Here is an 18,356-nt window from a genome sequence, read left to right on the forward strand (position 1 = left end):
AAGATATAAATAACTTGGGCGCATCACAAGCAATGAGACAGAAGTTGTGATCAAAAGCTTCCTCTCAGCCTCCAGCACTTGCTTGCTCAGTCAGCACTCAGGAGCATGTGAGTTTGAGCTCAGCCTGGTCTACAGAGCAACCATCAGGACAGCCAGAACTACACGGAGAAACCCTGTTTCCAAAATTTAAAATTAAAAACAAAAAGTCTCCACTCAAAGAAAAGCCTAGGACCAGATTGATTACTGGGATGCTATCAAACTCCAAGAAAGATCTCAGTACTTCCTAGTTTGTTCTGCAAAATACAAAGTGAAGATGTGTCTCTGCCTAGACACCTTCTGATTGGTTTTAAAAATATCTGAATGGCCAATAGCTAAGCAGGAGAGGATAGGCGGGACTTCCAGACAGATAGGAACTCTGGGAAGGAATCAGAGCTGCAGGGATTCACCAGTGAGATACAGAGGAAGTGGGACATACAATATTGAGGAGAGGTAATGAGCCATGTGTCAGAATGTAGATTAATATAAACAGGTTAGTTTACATTTTAAGAGCTAGTTGGGAACAAGCCTAAGCTAAAGCTGAGCTTTCATAATTAATAAGTCTCCATGTAATTATCTGGGGGCTGGAGGTCCAAAGAAAGTCTAACTTCAAAAACCAGGTAAAGAACCAACAAAGAAAACATAGACTAAAGAAACTGTGGGTATATATAAAAAAATTATTTTTTGGCAAAATACTTGCAAACCAAATTCACGAACACCTTGAGAAGAATATATATTATATCCAAGTGAGCTTCACCCAAGAAAGGCAAGCTTGGTCCAGCATATGCAAATCAATGTACGTAATGCACTGTATAAACAAACTGGAGGACAGAGACACATAACTAACTCAACTGACACCAAAAAGGCGTTTGACAACGGTGAACATGTCCTCTTGATAAAAGTCCTGGAAACAGCTGGGCAGTGGTGTCACACGCCTTTAATCCCAGTACTGGGGACACAGAGGCAAGAGGATCTCTGCAAGTTTGAGGCCAGCCTGGTCTAAAGAGTGAGCTCCAGGACAGCTACGACTGTTACACAGAGAAACCCTGTCTTGAAAAACAAGAAAAAAAAGTCCTGGAACTGTTAGAAACACAAAACTCAAAATAGTAAAGTTTACATATATACAACCTATAGCCAATATTAAATGGGGATGAAGAGCGAGCATTTCTTCAAAAATCAGTAATGAGACAAGGACGCTTACTCTCTCCTCTCTCGTTTGAAATATTGCTCATAGGCTTAGCTATAGCAATTAAATAAGGGGAGGTCATAGAGGGACTAAAAACGGAATACCAAGAAGCCACACTATCTCTATTTGCAGATAACATGATTCTATACTTTAAAACTGCTATAGAAGCTACTAGAAAACTGGAGCTAATAAACACAGAAAAGTTGCAGGATACAATCAATACTTTAAAAGATAGTTTTCATATATGCCAACAATATAGTCACCAAGGAAGAAGTTAGGGGGCCTGTCCCATTCAAATAGCTTCCCAACCCCGCCCAAAAAGTTCCTAGGGCTGTACAAAAAAAAAGTTCCTAGGGATATACCTAAAGAAGAAACACCTCTACAATGAAAATCTCAAGACACTGAAATGAAAATCCAAGAAAATATTAAACAATAGAAAGATCTGACAGGCTCTCCAATTGGCAGAACTGACATGTGGAAATTAATCTATAGATTTAATGCAATATGCATCAAAATTCCAATGTCATATTTCAGAGATGCAATGAAAATAATTCGGGGATTCATATGGAACCACAAGCAATGACTAACAGTCAAGGCAGCCCTAACGTTATATACACCTCCAAATTATACTTTAGAGATAAGGACAGCCTGGCATTAAAACAGACCAGCGAACAGATCACAGGCCTGGAGAGAAACTGACCAAGCTGTGTCCATCCAACTCTTGACAAAAGAGGCATGCGGAGAAAAACACTCAGCAAATGATGCTGGCCAAACTGGACGTCCACTGCAGAAGAATGAAACTAGAGTTGTGGTTTTCACAAAAGCCAATTCTAAATGGATCAAAGACCTTAATTTAAAACCTGAAACATCCAGACAAAAACACAGGGAACACTGTGCACCACACACACCACACGGGGGAGGCAAGAAGTCTCTGAGCGGGACTCATCCCCGGCATCCACGACAGCACGTCACACGCTGAGCTTCTGCTCGTCCACAGAGACATCAGAGGAACACACAGGCCACATGATGGGGGAATCTTCACCCGATACACCTCAGACAAGGTTCTGATATGGGAAACCCACAAAGAGTTACAGAAGCTAAATACCAAGGAAATAAAACTACCAGTCACCAAATGGACCAATGGGTTGAATGCAGTTTTCAAAAACATGAATACATGGTCAATAACTACTTTTCGAGTATTCAAGGTCTAGAGCCATCAGCAAATTTGGAGATGCCACCCCACCCCTGTCAGAATGGCTGTCATCAAGAAGTTTGACGAATGTTGGAGAGAATGCGGGAAAAAGAAACTATTACTCACCGCTGATGGATGCAAATCAATAGTCACTGTGGAAACCATTCTGGGGTTCCTCAAATCAGAACCACCACATGAGCCAGCTATTTCCCTCTGTGCGCTCTCCACACCCCGTCACAGAGATACCTGCACCCTCCTGTTGACTGCGCTTTGTCAGTATAGGAGGGAAATGGACCCAGCCTACTTGTCCACCAACAGATGAGTGGATCCTGAGAATCTGGGACATATAAGATATGAAATATTATTCAGCTATAAAGGAAAACAATCACAAAACTTTTAAGAAAAAAATTAATGTGTACCAGGCTTTTTCTTTCTGGCTACCAACCAGCTCTGAAAACAGGACACGGAGACTTAAAATCAGTTATGAATGCTCAGCCTTATCTTAGCTCTTATTTTAATCTGTTTCTCTTTATCTCTGTTTTGCCTCAGGGTTTTTTTTTTTTTTTCCTTTTTCCTTACATTCCTGCTGTCTCTACGTCTGGCTGGCCTGGTTCCTAGCCCCAGGCTCTCCCTTTTGTCTCCCCTGGTCTCTTCTCTCTGAAGCTTTCTCTCCTTCTATTTATTCTCTGCCCCGGCAGCTCCACCTATCCCTCTCCTGCCTAGCTATTGGCAGTTGTTTATTAGACCAATCGGGAGCCTTACAAGGTGAACCACACGCAACAAATCTTTACATAATTAAACACACATCCTTACAACATTAAACACAGGCAGCATAAACAAATGTAACACACCTCTACACGGCTAAGGTAATATTCTAGAGTATTAACAAAGGTAACACACCTCTACACGGCTAAGGTAATATTCTGGAGTATTAACAAATATAACACACCTCTACACGGCTAAGGTAATATTCTGGAGTATTAACAAAGGTAACACACCTCTACACGGCTAAGGTAATATTCTAGAGTATTAACAAAGGTAACACACCTCTACACGGCTAAGGTAATATTCTGGAGTATTAGCAAAGGTAACACACCTCTACACGGCTAAGGTAATATTCTAGAGTATTAACAAAGGTAACACACCTCTACACGGCTAAGGTAATATTCTGGAGTATTAGCAAAGGTAACACACCTCTACAAGGCTAAGGTAATATTCTGGAGCATTAACAAACATAACACATCTTTGCCCAGTTAAAATGATATTCCACAAGATGAATGAACTTCAAATACATAATTAAGCAAGGCCACCATCTTGGGAGGAAAATGTTCTCCTTCATTTGTGGGTCCTAGCCTATGGCTACATGTGTCTAAGTAAACATGTACATGAGGGCATAGCATGTTATAGAACAAGAATAGGTAATTTACCACAGCTAACGTGCTTATCAGGAGTTCACACGTACACTTTGTGAAACACAAGTCTTTAGTTGGGCATCGGCTACATGTGATTTCATGAAGGGCTGTTGATCTTACTGTGAGACCCGAATTTTAGATTATGTTTTCATTGACTATTGTTGTTAATGTGCATTGGTGTCTGTATGCAGGTCAGTGTGAGGGTGTCAGATCCCCTGGAACTGTTACAGACAGCTGCGAGCTGCCATGTGGGTGCTGGGAATTGAACAAGGGTCCCCAGGAAGAGCAGTCAGTGCTTCCAACCACTGAGTCATCTCTCCAGCCCCTCATTGACTTTCCTTCTCGAAGGTAGTTCTAAATACTATTAAATATAGTGTACTTGAGTCTTTGAACAGGAATTCTAGCTATCCAGATTATAGAGGCAAAGTTTGTACCAACTATGCTTAAAGTATCATTATTTTCAAAGCCCAGAAACTACCTGGGAATACATATTTGTTCTTGAATTTCAAAGGTCAGAAATATGAGAACACAGAAAATTTCTTGGTATTTGGGGATTGTTTCTTTCTCCACTGTAATAATTCTATATTGTATCACTGCTGATGGATAAGCATGCTTTTAAAAAATGACTTAAACAACAAATAAATAAAAATCCCTTTAGGAGGCAGTTATGGAAAACAGTTAAGGGGTTAGAGAGGTGTCTAAAAGCACACTGTAGAGGACTGGAATTCGGATACCAGGACCCAGGACCCACAGGGTAGCTCCTAAAATCGGTAACTCCGGTGCCAGGGTATCTGGCATGTTCTACTGGCCTCCATCGGTACCAGGTATGCACATAGGTATAGCGCACATATATACACTTAGGCAAAACACTCATACACGAAAAAAAACTAAAAACTATTTTTAGGAAAGAATTCAAATGCTGTGTAATTGAAAACCCACCAAACCATCGCATGAATCCCAGTGGGATTTCAACCAAAGAATCAAGCGTAAAAATCGTGTGCAGTTGAGATAGTAAATGTGTGGCCCGTGCCTTCCCGCTCCCAGGGTCCTCGGATCCCGGGCGTTCGGGGATGCCCACACCAGCCTGCAAGCCCGTGCACCATCCCCGGATGAGAAAACACCCTACAACCACCACACCAGCTCCACCCCAGGACAAAAACAGGAAGCTGAGAAGCTAGGGGTGGGGAGTGGAGGAGGTCGGGGTGTTATCGGGAGGATCTGCGCAAGCATACTGGCTGCAGCCCGCCTTTCTCCCTGAGATAATTATCATAGTCGGTCTTTACGAAAGTGGGAGTGCGGCGTGACCAGGTGTCTAGATCAGAAGTCAAGAGTTTAAGGCTGGACCGCCAGGGACTTTCCTAGCTGCTTGCTCCCGGAGAGGGCGGGGCGTCGCGGAGGGGCGGGGTTTATAGGAAGGGGCGGGACGTCGCGGAAGGGGTGGGGCGTCGCGGAGAGGGCCACGCTGCTCTGGGATCCTCTCCAGCTCCACAGCGCCGCTGGAGGAGGCCGGGGATGCGAGCCACTGGTCTGGCCTACCGACACCATGCTCGCTCTCCTGGGCTCGGCGGCCCTGGTGCTGGTGGCCGGGGCGTCTTGGGTGCTGCCTGCAGCCGCAGGTGAGCCGAGGGGCCTGGACGAGGGCTGGGCGGCAGGGAGGGAGAGCCCTGGCCTTGGCCGCGAGCTGGGCGTGGGTGGCCCGAGTCCCCGCGCTGACCCCGTCACGCTCCCGGAGGAAGCGGCGCCTGCGCCCCTGATCTGCCTGGGGACACTCCTGGGCCCAAACCTGGGGCCAGATGGCGGTGGGAGACCAGACAGCCGCAGAAACTCGCTCTCCCAGCCTAGCGCGGTTTGTCCCGACCGCAGCGATGAGTGAGATGAGAGTCGCCTTAACGGGCCAGCCGAGGTTGCAGCAGGCTACCAAAACAATAACAAGCAAGCCAGGAAACCGCCGGGCTAGTTTGTTGCATCAGAAGAGCTATGACTTCTCTATGGGGGATAGACAAGAGCGATCTTTTCACAGTGGCCTAAGCACCCCGAGGAAGACAGCCCGGCGTGCTAGCCAGGACTCCTGGGGTTTTGTGAGGCTGCTAGTAAGTCCCGATTGCTCTTAGAAAGGTACGGGACACCCCAAGTCTCACCCTGCAGATAGCACCCAGTCCTGGAAATTCGTGCAAGTGGCCCGACGCAGCCCCAGGTGATGTTTTGAAGCCCTTGGTCTTGGAAAGCTTCACGATCGGGTTTACTTCAGTATAAAAGGGAACCCCTCCCTATTTTCATGTAAAATGGACATTGAGGAGGGTGTACATTAAAAAATTAATTTTAGCCAGTTGTGCCAGCACTGGAGAGACTGAGGCGGGGTTGAGGAGAGAGGATAATGGTGAGAATGTGTCTCAGAAGAACTGACCTAACTCTGGACTAAAGCATAATTCACAGGAGCATTTACTGGGCTCGCCGCTAAGTCTTTTAAAGAGGTAAACTAAACTTTCAGCGCCGCCATTCCACAGATGAGGAAACTGAGGCCCTGAGACATTAACTAGCTCGCCTAACACTGTGCACCAGTTACTGACTGAATCGAAAATCGTACCTTGTGAGTCTATTCCTGGGAGCCTTGTGGCTTAGCTACGCTGGGCTGTTGTTTTGAAGTGTGCCTGTGTGCACAGTGTGCTGCTATGTGCTCCTGAAACGGGAGGTCAGAGGTCACTGTCAGGTGCTGTGCTCTGGTGCTGTCCACCTTTTCTGGACAGGGTCTCTGAACGTGGAGCTGGATAATATATTGGCCACTCATCAAGCACCAGGCACCCTCCTGCTGCCATCTGCTGGGCCCTGGGATGACTGGCGCCTGCTGCCACATCCAGCTGGAGGCGAACTCAGGTCCTTGTGTGTAGCGCGAATTCTGGTTGGTCTTTATAGTAAAAACCCCGGAGTCAGATATTAGGTGGTGAAAGCTGAAAGATCAGAGAAGCTGAGCAGTCAGCCACTAGTGTAGTCACCTCTACAATGCTCAGAAGGAAATGGGTATCCCATCTCTACAAGTCCTTAGACTAAATGCTATATCCCCCTCTCTGCCCAGCCATATCCCTGTCTGTCTCCACCTTCCTAGAGCTGGCATCAGAGGTGTGCGTGTGTCTCCCAAGTACTGGGATGAAAGGTGTGAGCCACCACAGCCTGGCTCTGATTCTCTTTTAGACTTACCTTGTGTAGTCCAGGATGGCCTTGAACTCTCAGAGATCCTTCCGACTCTGCCTCCTGAGTGCTGGGATTAAAACTGTGTGCCCCCAGTGCCTTGCCTCTATGGCTTACAAGTGGCTCGCTCTGATCTTCAAGCAAGCTTTATTTGTTAGATCACAAATAAGTTATCACTGCACTGATGCTTGCGCAGCCAGCACGTTTGTCAGCTGAGCCTTCCCTGCTCTTGTGTTTGTGTTTATTAGGACAGGCTCTCACTATGTAGCCTGGCTGGCTTTGAACTTGAAGGCTCTTGCCTCTGCTGCTTGAGGACTGGGGTTACTGGCATATGCTACCGCGCCACGCCAGAGTTGGGTTGTTTTGAGATGGGTCTCACTGTGTGGCCATGGCAGAACTGGAACTCATAGAGATCAACCTACCTCTGCCTCTAGAATGCTGGGATTAAAAGTGTGCACTACCACACCCAACCAGAGCTATTTTCTTAAAATATTTAAAATAAAATAGTTGACTATTCATTTAAAAGTCTCCTTCCTAGTTCTCTTTCTGTTAATCCTCTCTTCCCCCTAAAGGGTTAATAATGTTAAAAAATAAATGAGTTATTACTCTAAATTTGAGATTGTAATGTTGGTTCTAAGACCAAATGTCAAAAAATTTTTAACTAAATTAAATCATGCTTTGTATCCTAGCAAGGGCCATCTTGGACTTTAGACCAAGAAAATTGTTCAACATGTTAATGAAATCTTAGTGCATAAATGTATGGCTGTATGTCTTTATATTTACATCACACTTCAGAAAACAGTACACCCTACTGGCCTTCGAGACGAACATCAAAGGCTGGAGACAACTGAAATTATAAGCAAATTTTAAAAAATTATAAGGAATGCCCCTATATAAACTTTACATGCTGGACCAACAATATGGCTAAGCAGGAAAAGGCACCTGCCCCCAAGCCTGAGGACCTGAGTTCAGGCCCCACCTACATGAGAGAGAAAGAGAGAGAGACAGAGAGAGACAGAGAGAGACAGAGAGAGAGACAGAGAGAGACAGAGAGACAGAGAGAGAGACAGAGAGAGAGACAGAGAGAGAGAGAGCACCAGCTCCAGCAGTTTGTCCTCAGACCTCCACTGCTCGCTCTGGCATGAACGTGCCCACACACAGACACATACACAATTAAGAAATGGTATGCTCCATGCTGAGGGGAGGCTGACTATTATTACCGACACCAAAAAAATCTGTGAAAACAGAATCCAGTTAACTCTCATTGCCAAATCTCCATTTGTTGGGGCGCACCATACAGCACGGGTCAGCTGAAGAGAGGCACTCCAAGATGGAATGCTGAAGCCTCTTCTGAGGGGCTGAACCCCTAACAGCCTTAGAAAGGCATGTTTATTGATTGTTACTCAAAGTATTAAATCATACCAAGGTCCCTAATCTAATTTTACACGTCTTCCTAAAGGAGAGCATTGCATGCCACAGGACTCTAGTCCTTTCTTATATATCGTTTGCAATACACAATAATGCAAGGGCCTCAGGTGTGCCTGAGGTGTCTTGTGACCAAAGTCATGGGATGGCTGCAATGTTTTCCTAGGGGATTCCTCAAGGTCACAGTACTCCTGAAACCTCAGCTGTTCATCTTATATCCTCCCGGTTCAGTGACTCTGCTGAGTTCCTACACCATCCATTCTCTTAGGAGTGGTCACCCAAGTACCAAAATCCCTCTACCGTTGGGCTCTTTCAGTTAGCACTAGGAAGATACATCCTCCCTGGCTATACCTCATCAGATCTCCACTTCCTCTTGGGCTTACATTCATTTCGATTAAAATATTATGAACTGGGGTCTAGAGAGATGACTCAGCAGTTTAGAACACTGGCTGTTCTTTCAGAGGACCCAAGTTCAGTTCCCAGCACCCATGTGGCAGCATTCAAACACTTGTAACTCCAGGTTTAGGTAGACCTGATGCCTTTTCTGACCAGACAAGGACATGGTGTACATGCAGGCAAAGTACTCCTACATATAAATATGAAAACGAATATTATGAACAGAATATTATAACTGCTACAAATGCTATTGGATCCTTTGTTAATCTTATATGCCCAGTTACTGCCCTTCCTGCACAGAATCTGTAAATTCCAACAAATGGAATGGGGCCCAAGTTAAGAAGATACAGAGAGCAGGACAGATGCAGGTTAGGGGTGAAGTTCAAAGGCTCTGATGGGGTCCTAGGGATGTAGTGCCTAGCATATGCCAGACCACGACTTTCATCCCCAACACTGAGAAAGTAAATACTGAGAGTGGAGAGACTTGATAGATACCTCGCCCCGGCAGGTAAAAAGAAAAAAGAATCAGAAAATGTTTTCTCCGGTATCTCCTCATGTAATCTGACTGTAATCTGTAAACTTCTGGGTTAGAAGCGTGTCAGGATAGGACATGATGGCCTTGCTGCAGACGTTTTCAATATAGGACATAACAGTGGAACCAGATATGAAAAGATTAAAAATTCCAGCCTAGGAACTGGAGTCCGTACCCTCTCACGTACCAGCAGTCCCTGTCCTCATTCTCTCAGATTCACCGTCTCTTTTCCTGTGACTGTGTGTGTGTTCGGACGTATTCCTAAATGTGTAAGTAACACCCTTCTTAATCTGTATAATGTTTCCGGCGTATGTGTTTTCAGGCTGACCATTTGATACTGGACATCCAATGATGGACGTGCTGACTGCATTCCCGGTTGCCCGTACTTCTTCGTTTGTTTCTCTAGGACAGAGGCCTCCTGAGCTTTTCCCTTCCACGTTAGCATGTCTGATGGTGACGTGCTCGGCTAGGTCATGTCAGGCAGTCATGTTGGGGAGCCGTCATGGATGTAGCCTCTGGCATTGCTAGGAGACACAGTCAATTCCCTGTTTCCCTGGCTCCTAACGCTCCCTCTTCCCCAGCGGTCCCTGAGCCTTAGGTACAACTTGGGACTCCACGACTTTGCATTTTGATCAGTTTATTTTTCTGTTATGCTCTCCCTCTGCTGCACAGAGAAGTACACTTCCCTGGGGGTGTAAGGACAAACATTTAAAACAGAGTTAGGGATTATGATGGTTTATTAGAGTGACATTTGTAGGTTCTCTGCCAAGATCCATGACTTCAGTAGGCCTGGACAGCTGACAAGTTTCCGGTGCCAGGAAGGGTTTCTGTCTTGTTAAGCAGATCTGAAGTTCAGTTGGTGAAGCCATTGGTGACCGCCAGTGTGTGTGTGTGCCCCTATTGCACCCAGAGGGTTAGTGTACATGCTGGTGTGGTGGTGGCTCTTAGACATCACAGCTTAAAAAAAAAAAAAGGAAAGGAATGCAAACAGTCGAGTTATTGATGTGAATAATAACAATTTATAAAATATTTTTATATAAATAATCATTTTGTTGTTTGTTGGCTTTCTAGGTGGAGAAGATCTGGAACCTCCTGGGGATATAGACGTCTATATTATAGATGACAGCCTTACCCTAAAGTGGGGCCGCAATGAAGAGTCAGTGAACAATGTGACTTTCTCAGCAGAATATCAAACGTAGGTGACTAACTGGCCTGCTGAAATGATACGGGGCTTTTTTGGAACTGTTTTGTTGTTGTTGTTGTTTTTGTTGTTGTTTTGAGACTGGGTTTCTCTGTAGCTTTGGAGCCTGTCTTAGAACTCTCTGTAGACCAGGATGGCCTCGAACTCACAGAGATCTGCCTGCCTCTGACTCCCAAGCGCTGGGATTAAAGGTGTGCGCCACCACCGCCCGGCTCCATGATTTCTTTTTAATGTGGGAAGCATTCGTTTTCATCATAGAGTTCTACTTCCCATCACATTTGTGACTGTCTCAGTGGAGGCCGAGCTGAGCCGAAGGGCTGGTGAGATGGCTCAGCGGGCAGAAGTGCATGCCGCCAAGCTTGAGAGACTAAGTGGATTTCCAGGACCTGCGTGGAAGGAAAGAACCAGTTCCTGCAAGTTGTCCTCTGACCCCCCACTCATGTGCTGTGGTGTGTTTGCACAGACACATGCGCACGCACACACAAACAAACAAAGAAGACGTTTCTTGAGGTCTGTGGTTGAGAGTAGTACACAGCCTCTCCCATCCCTTCTCTGCATGGATGTCACATATTCACTAAATGTGTTCTGGTGTCTGAACTGTCTTGACATGCTGGGTCCTGGAACAGCCTCTCACAGCCTTCTGCAGTCAGTTTTCCTTTCATTACTGCCATACACAAAGGTTTCACTTTTTAAAAATTAGGCTAATTTATGTGCATGACTATTTTGCCTCTGTGTGTGTGTGTGTGTGTGTGTGTGTGTGTGTGTGTGTGTGTGTAAACCATGTGCATGCCTGGTGCCTGTGGAGGCCAGAAGCCAGAATAGAGCACTGGACTCCCAGGAACTGTAGTTAGGGAAGGTTGTGAACCATGTGGGTGCTCTGCAAGAGCAGTGAGTGCTGCTCCTTACTGAGCCTCCTCTCCAGCCCTAGATTAGATACAGTTCATATGCATGAGTGTTTCAGACCCTGCATTTCCATAGACTGAATGCTTTCGTCAGTGCCTCTTTCTCAGCACTGACTTTCTGTCTCCCATTTGCCAGGGCGATCAACAGAGGCCCTCTAAGGCAGGCCTAAGGAGGGCCCATCTCAGGAGGTGCTGCCCCCCATCCCCTGCTCGGTGTGGGGTCCCGATGCACCCCTTTGTCCCTGTGTAGGATGGAGTCAGTAGTGAAGGAAGGTGTCAGGACCCCAGTGCTTCCCCCACCCCTGCACTGTGTTTCCACGTGTTACTAAGACAGTGACCCAGAGATTCCTAACTGTGTCTGTGTGCACAGGCACGTTGTCTCTCTAGCGGGTTTCCCGTACATTACGTTTTGAGTTTTGATACCATTTGTTCTTTGCCTTAGGTTGGGTTCTTCACCCAGCGGCTGACTTAGGTGTAGTGGGGATCTTCCCAGATGCCTTTAAAGTTACCCATAAGAGCAGACGGCCAGAGTCTCACGCAAACACTATTATCCCAGACCCAGTTTACGGTCATCTGTGCCCTCTGTCCTGGCAGATGCATCGTCCTCACCCTGTAGCGCTGCTGGCCTTGCAAGCAGTCCCCTTGCAGAGACCTGCGCACTAACAGCAGTGGGGCGGAGTTGTGCAGACTGAGTCTGCCCTCCGCTGCTGTCAGTGTCTGCGTTGTCCCTGTGGTGTTAATGGAGGTGACAGCTGTGGTAGTGAGTAACTTACCATCCGAGTCCGGGCAGTTCTGAGAGTGAAAGGAAGCGTGGTTCTAAAGGAGCTGTCCAGGTACTCTGGGAAGGAGGAGGAGTTTAGCTCTAAAGTCTGTCTGAGCACAGAGTGAGTGGTTTTATATAAAGTACTCTGTGGTGCTAGGGAGATGCCTCAGCAGTTCGGGGCACTCCTGGGGACCCGTGGCCAGGTCAGGCCGCTCACAACCGTCTGTAACTCCAGCTCAGGCAATGTCTGTGGGCCCTGTATTCTCACGTACATACCCACATACTTAAATAAAAAAATGTTTTAAATAAAATAAAAATAATTTATTTAAGCCAAACCTGAAGTGCCCAGAGGGTGATGGGAGTGGTGAGCTGGGGTATGAGCAGACCTGGCCTACTCCGCATCTACTGTGTGTTCCTCACCGTGTGGACGGGCAGCACTGATGAGAGACGGAACGAGTGAGCCGTTCAGTCTCTGCATCTAGAACATCACTGTCACTATGTCTCAAATGACCTGTCTGCAGGCAGAGTGGCTCACGCCTAGGATCCCAGCACTCAGGGGGCAGAGGCTGGAGGATAGCAATGACAGGCGATCCTGGGCTATGCTGTGTGTTCCGAGCCACCCTGGAATACCGAGGGAGACACAGTCTCTAGGGAAACCAATCGGAAAGACTGATCTACATTGTGTGTGATACTCACTCTTTACTTAACAGATATTGGAAGCCTGTTACATCACGTACTTTCCTGAATGCCTCCGTGGTCAGGAGCGATAAAGAACATGAAGTTAATTCTTGAGACTAAACTTATGAATGAGTCTTGTATCAGTTAGATAGCCATGTTTCAAATTGTATTCTGCTGTAGTTGTGAGTATGATAAAGTGTTTTCTAAGAAAATATGAAACTCGTCCCACTGTAAGGAGCTCCCTTGAATGCAGTAGCCATCCACTGACAGCTGAGCTCCGTCTCCAGGAACACGGAAGGACACAGATAACCATCGTGGTGGGTTAAGAGGACAGTGGGGCGAGTTTCATATTCACGCAGTCAGTCGTCGCCAGTCACGCGCTAGGCCAGCTCTGACCACTGAGCAACACCCCTCACTACATTTTTTATTATTTAATTTTTCTTATTTTTGTTTGTTTGTTTAGATGTTTATTTGTGGAGTCTTACTATATAGCCTAGAATGATTTCAAACTTACTGTGTAGCCCAGGCTGGCATCAAAGGTTCATCCCCCTGTCTCAGCCTTTCCAGTGCTAGGATTCTAAACATGGATCACCATCCCCAGCCATGCCCCATTTTAAGACTATTAATACAAGTCATTTAAAATTTTATGATTGGACATTTCTGCTGGAATCCATTTGTTTGCATTGACATACCAAGGTTTTGTTTCTGGTGTTGTAATAGAACTAAGGGGAAAGGGGCTCTAGAGAGGGCTTGGGGGGTGTCTGGCCTTGCAGAGGACCCAACTCAGGTGCTCAGCACAGGTCAGACAGCTCACAACACCTAGAACCCCAGCTCTAGCTGTTCCCCACAATAACGTGCACATGCCCACACATAGACACATGTGCACATAATTCTAGAAGAAGTCTTTGAAGAATTAGAGTGATTGCTTTGAGATTGGGCCAAGGAAATCATGCCACACAGTACTGAGTCTATCCTAGGATAGGCAGTCTGTTTGTCGAGGGTCTGAAGGCAGTCATCATCTGTAAAGAGAAAACCACACTTCTTTTCCCAGCCACCCAGACCCAAATAATCACACAGAAATGATACTAAATTACAACACTGCTTGGCCAGTGGCTCAGGCGTATTCTAGCTAGCTCTTGCATCTTAAATTAACGCATTTCTATTAGTCTGTGTATTGCCACGTGGCCATGGCATTACTTCATTTTCTACATGTCTTGTTTCCTCGATGACTGCCTGTCAGCTGTTTGCTTCTGCCTACTCTCTCTATATATCTCTGTTTGGATTTTCCTCCTGGCTTTATTCTACTAAGCCATTGGCCAAAACAGCTTCTTTATTAACCAGTAGTAATAAAACATACACATAGCATATGGAAGGGAATCCCACATCGATTATCAGACCTATTACCAAGCTTCCATAAGGAAGTTGAAGTCCAGAGACACAGGTCCAGAAGTCACACCGCTGTCCTAGGCTGGCCACATCTGCTCTATCTCATAGATCTTTTGTTTCTGGTTCCTTGAAATGCTGATGTAACCACTCAGAGAATTGACGTGAAAACCTTGTTAAAAATTGACCAAATGGCCAGGTGATGGTGGCATTCCAGAAGCAGAGGCAGAGAGATCCCCAGGTTTGAGGCCAGCCTGGTCTACAGAGTGAGTTCCAGGACAGCCATGGCTACATAGAGAAACCTGTCTCAAAAACCAGCAATAACAAAAATTAAATATCTGACTTATTCCACGTAGTGACGTAGCTCATATGTATCAGAAAGGTATCAAAAGGTAACCAGGTAAATGTTAGCAGGACATTATCCCAAAGGAAATATTGTTTTAAGTATAATTTCCATTTTATTTTTCCCAGATGTTTTTCTTCTGTCGTTATGAAGCCACCTCTTTGGTGGACTTTGATGGACTTTGGTGGAGGTCATAGGGCAGCACCAAGAGGCCTGTGTCCAGGCTTCCCAAGTAGATCTGACCACCTCGCTCTATGGCTCAGCTCATGTAGTAACCCAGCATGGGAAGCTAGAAAGCACATGACCTTTGAAGACCTCTGCTTTAGAAACGTCCCTGTCCCTGATGGTGGCAGCCTCTGCTGTCCCAAATGACAAGCTTCTTAGTGGGCTTGTCCTTGGGCACCTCCTGGGCGCACTTTGCCCGTGGCCTTTTTCTACAGCTGTTGTTAATTTGTTGGTATTGTTTCTGACCCTTCCCTTCTGCTCACATGCTCGGCACACGGTGACGCTCAGCATGGGAAGTAAGTTCTTAAGCGAACTGCGACGGTGCATAGGACATGTCTCTGCAGCTTCTGTGTGGACGTGAGCTCATTCACTCTTTTTTCTCAATTAAAAGAGACGAGATGGAGAACTGGCTAAAGATGCCCGAGTGTCAACACATTACGGGGACCGAATGCGAATTCTCTTTACGGGATGCAGATATTTTCACCTACATGAAGTTTCGTGTGAGAGCTGAGAAAGGAAAGCGCACTTCTTCGTGGAATGAGGTCGAGCAGTTCATTCCATTTCAGAGAGGTGAGAAGGAATCCCTGGCCGCCCCGCTCCCTAGTAAAGTGTCACCAGAGAAGTCGTCAGCCTGGTACTGCTGCTTCCCGCTGGTGTTAGTGGCTCTCTGGGTGTGGTCACCAGGAGCCTTTTAGGAGTCCCTAAGGTCAGTGCTCCCTAGTAATCCAGAGACTTTATTGCCTCATTCGTTTTGATATTTTGATTGTCTGTATAAAGAGAATTTTGAAAGGAGGCGAGAACCTACTGGCTGCGGATGTGGTCTGTGCTGGTTAGTTCACAGGGTAATGAGATGTTTTTAATGTAGGTTTCTTAAAATCAGGCCGTTAAGTTCTTGGTTTGGGAAATTACTTTTGTAACAGTGTCTGATAGTTTTACCTTTGTGAACCCACTTTTTGTAATTTTGTCTACTTTCATGGGCAGTATTGCTGAGTGTCAGAGTCCATAGCCAGTGTAAACAAATCTTCAACAGCTTCCGTGATTTCTGCGGCAGCACAAAGAGACCTAGAGACCAGAATTGAAGACGCCCTGCCCTGTCCCCGTCCTCAGGCCTGGCCTGTATCCACTGTCATTTCCTCCCATGTCCCTCTCATTGCTGTCTGTTCACTTCCTTGCTTCTCACATGTTGTCACCTCTGCAGATGGCAGCGGCCACCTCTTCTCCCGGGTGCTCTCCCGGTCCTCAGGAGGGTGCTTCTGAGTGCAGCGTGCACAGGGCTCCAGTCCCTCAAAGCTCTCTCCCAGCTTCCCCGGGAACTGCTCGCTCCTGAGTCTCCTGGTGTCCTGTTGTCTCTCTAGGAGATGTCAAGTGTGGGCTGCAGCCAGCCTAAGTCATTGGACCTGCTTTTGACTCCCAGCATTCCATTCCCTGCCCCATGCTCCCTCTGAGCATTAGACTGGTGTCCCCTTCTCCATCCAGTGTCTGCCGAGAAGGCAAAGCCGTCTCACGGTGAAAATGGTCAAGCACAGCTCTCAGTCTCTCTCACAGCCCTTCCTGCAGCCCTTGCCATCTCAGGGAATGACATCGGCTGGTAATTTGCTCGACCCTAGACTCATTTTGATCCTTTTCTACATTTTATACCTCACAAATGTCACGTGAGGATGTTTGAAACGTCCCTTTTTGCCTTTTTACTGAGGCCGTTGTCGTCTTCTCTTGATTTCTTTCTGACCTCGCTGCTTCCTATCCCTTGGCCAGGCTGATCATTCCAGAACCTGAATGGGATTTTGTTCTTGGCCCTCCTCAGCCCCCAGTGTCTTCTTAAATTGTTACCATTTCCTTCTGCACGGCTTTCAACCACACGTCTGACTCCTCCTGAGCCCTCTCATGCACTCTGTGCCCTCAGTGTCCCGTCTTAGAGAGTTCACATGTGGTCCCCGGGACCTGGGCTGCCTTTCTGCCGTCTGCACAGCGTGGTGCTTTGTTCGGGCTTCTGCTCAGAGGTTCCGGAGCGGCTGGCTTTCCTATTTGTGCCCTTCCTGCTCTTCACGTTTGTCTGCAGCGCCTGCATGCAGACCTTGGTTTAGGGTTGTTCCTGCCGTGTCCTCCCAAAGCGTCAGACCCATGAAGACTGTCCTCTTTCTTACCTCCACGCCGATGCTTGTCATGAACATTTAGAGGGGTCTCTGAAGTTCTATAATTGTTCTCTGCTGTCAACAGCTCACATTGGCCCCCCGGGAGTACGTTTGGAAGCTGAAGACAAAGCTATATTAGTCCACATCTCTCAACCCGGAGAAGGTGGGAATATGTGGGCAGATGAAATTTTCAACTTCAAGTACCAGATAGTGTTCTGGCAGAAGTCTTCAGGTGTGACCGTAAGTGTCTCTTGACCCCAATTTCATGTGAGAAATAGGCCCTGAGTGAATTCTAAACTTGTGACTCTTTTTTTTTTTATCTTTTTTTGTAGCAAAATGTCACAACTAAGTTTTGCATAGAAAAGATTTTAAAACTGTCACCAGAGACTACTTACTGTTTAAAAGTTGAAGCGATACATCTGTCCCTCGGGAGGCAGAGCAACTTCAGTGAGGTGCAGTGTATAAACACCACAAGTAAGCGTGAACTCTTGACCTTCGGTCAGTAACCCACCACGGACAGCATGGAATTTGCACATCTTACCAGACGGAGTTGAATGGAGGTTTACTAATTATTAAAACAGAGCACTGGGTATGGGCGTGTGATTGAACACTTGTCCAGCACAGGCACACAGAAGGAAGGGAGGGTAATAGCGCTTACAGAATCAAGTCATTTACTTAGTAATTTTTGTCTCAATAATAATAAATTCTACTTAAAAGTTAAAATTTTATAGTATCATAGTGCTTTTTTACTTGCCTGCAATCCCTCATGCAGTTGCTGGCAGAATAGTTGGTATCCAGAGCCTCTGCAGATGAAATGTCCGCAGTGTTAGCACTGCCAAGCTGACCAGAAGTTAGGTCAGGGGTGGGAACTGGGCTTGTTCGTGGTTTTAACTGTAAATGTAGTGTGTTTTGTCTCTTAAAATCAGACAGGAAAAATACGGTTCTGTCGCACTAGTTTAAAGGCTCGAGAGATGGCTACAAGGTTAAGAGCCCTGGCTGCTCTTCCAGAGGTCCTGAGTTCAATTCCCAGCCACCACATGGTGGCTCACAGCCATCTATAGTGAGATCTGGTGCCCTCTTCTGGTGTACATACTTAAATGCCAGCAGAACATAATTTAAAAAAAAAAAAAGTTTTATAAAAAAAATGTATGTTTAATGGATTCTTTGACTTCTAGAGGCAAATAGATTGCCTGTGCCAGAAAACCTAGAAGTGGATGCCCAGGGTGAGAGCTATGTTCTCAGCTGGGACTATGCATCTCCAAACGTGAGCTTCAGAGCAGAGTGGCTCCCGTAAGTCCCTTTCCTACCTGTTCTTTACCCAGTATGCTTTGATGTCCATTCACGCTGCCTCTGTGTGCCACTGACTGAAA

At 46.3% G+C, this 18,356-nt stretch overlaps 1 protein-coding gene across 3 annotated transcripts in view; it reads left to right on the forward strand.

Moving 5' to 3' along the window:
- Ifnar1 (interferon alpha and beta receptor subunit 1) overlaps positions 1 to 18,356 on the forward strand; it is a 39,839-nt gene that overhangs the window by 12,449 nt on the left and 9,034 nt on the right. The window contains exons 1-6 of one of the 3 annotated variants that reach the window (XM_050164822.1): positions 5,273 to 5,442; positions 10,434 to 10,557; positions 15,249 to 15,427; positions 17,072 to 17,226; positions 17,319 to 17,460; positions 18,162 to 18,276. In XM_050164822.1, coding sequence (XP_050020779.1) covers positions 5,370 to 5,442; positions 10,434 to 10,557; positions 15,249 to 15,427; positions 17,072 to 17,226; positions 17,319 to 17,460; positions 18,162 to 18,276 — 788 coding nt within the window. In that variant the 5' untranslated portion in view covers positions 5,273 to 5,369. Of the gene's footprint in view, positions 1 to 5,272; positions 5,443 to 10,433; positions 10,558 to 15,248; positions 15,428 to 17,071; positions 17,227 to 17,318; positions 17,461 to 18,161; positions 18,277 to 18,356 lie in introns of those variants that run through there. The other 2 variants (XM_050164823.1, XM_050164824.1) reach the window with 2 other exon arrangements.

This window comes from Alexandromys fortis, unplaced genomic scaffold (assembly GCF_014885135.2).
Source record: "Alexandromys fortis isolate MF-2015 unplaced genomic scaffold, M_Fortis_MF-2015_v1.1 scaffold_162, whole genome shotgun sequence".
Lineage (NCBI taxonomy): Eukaryota > Metazoa > Chordata > Mammalia > Rodentia > Cricetidae > Alexandromys > Alexandromys fortis.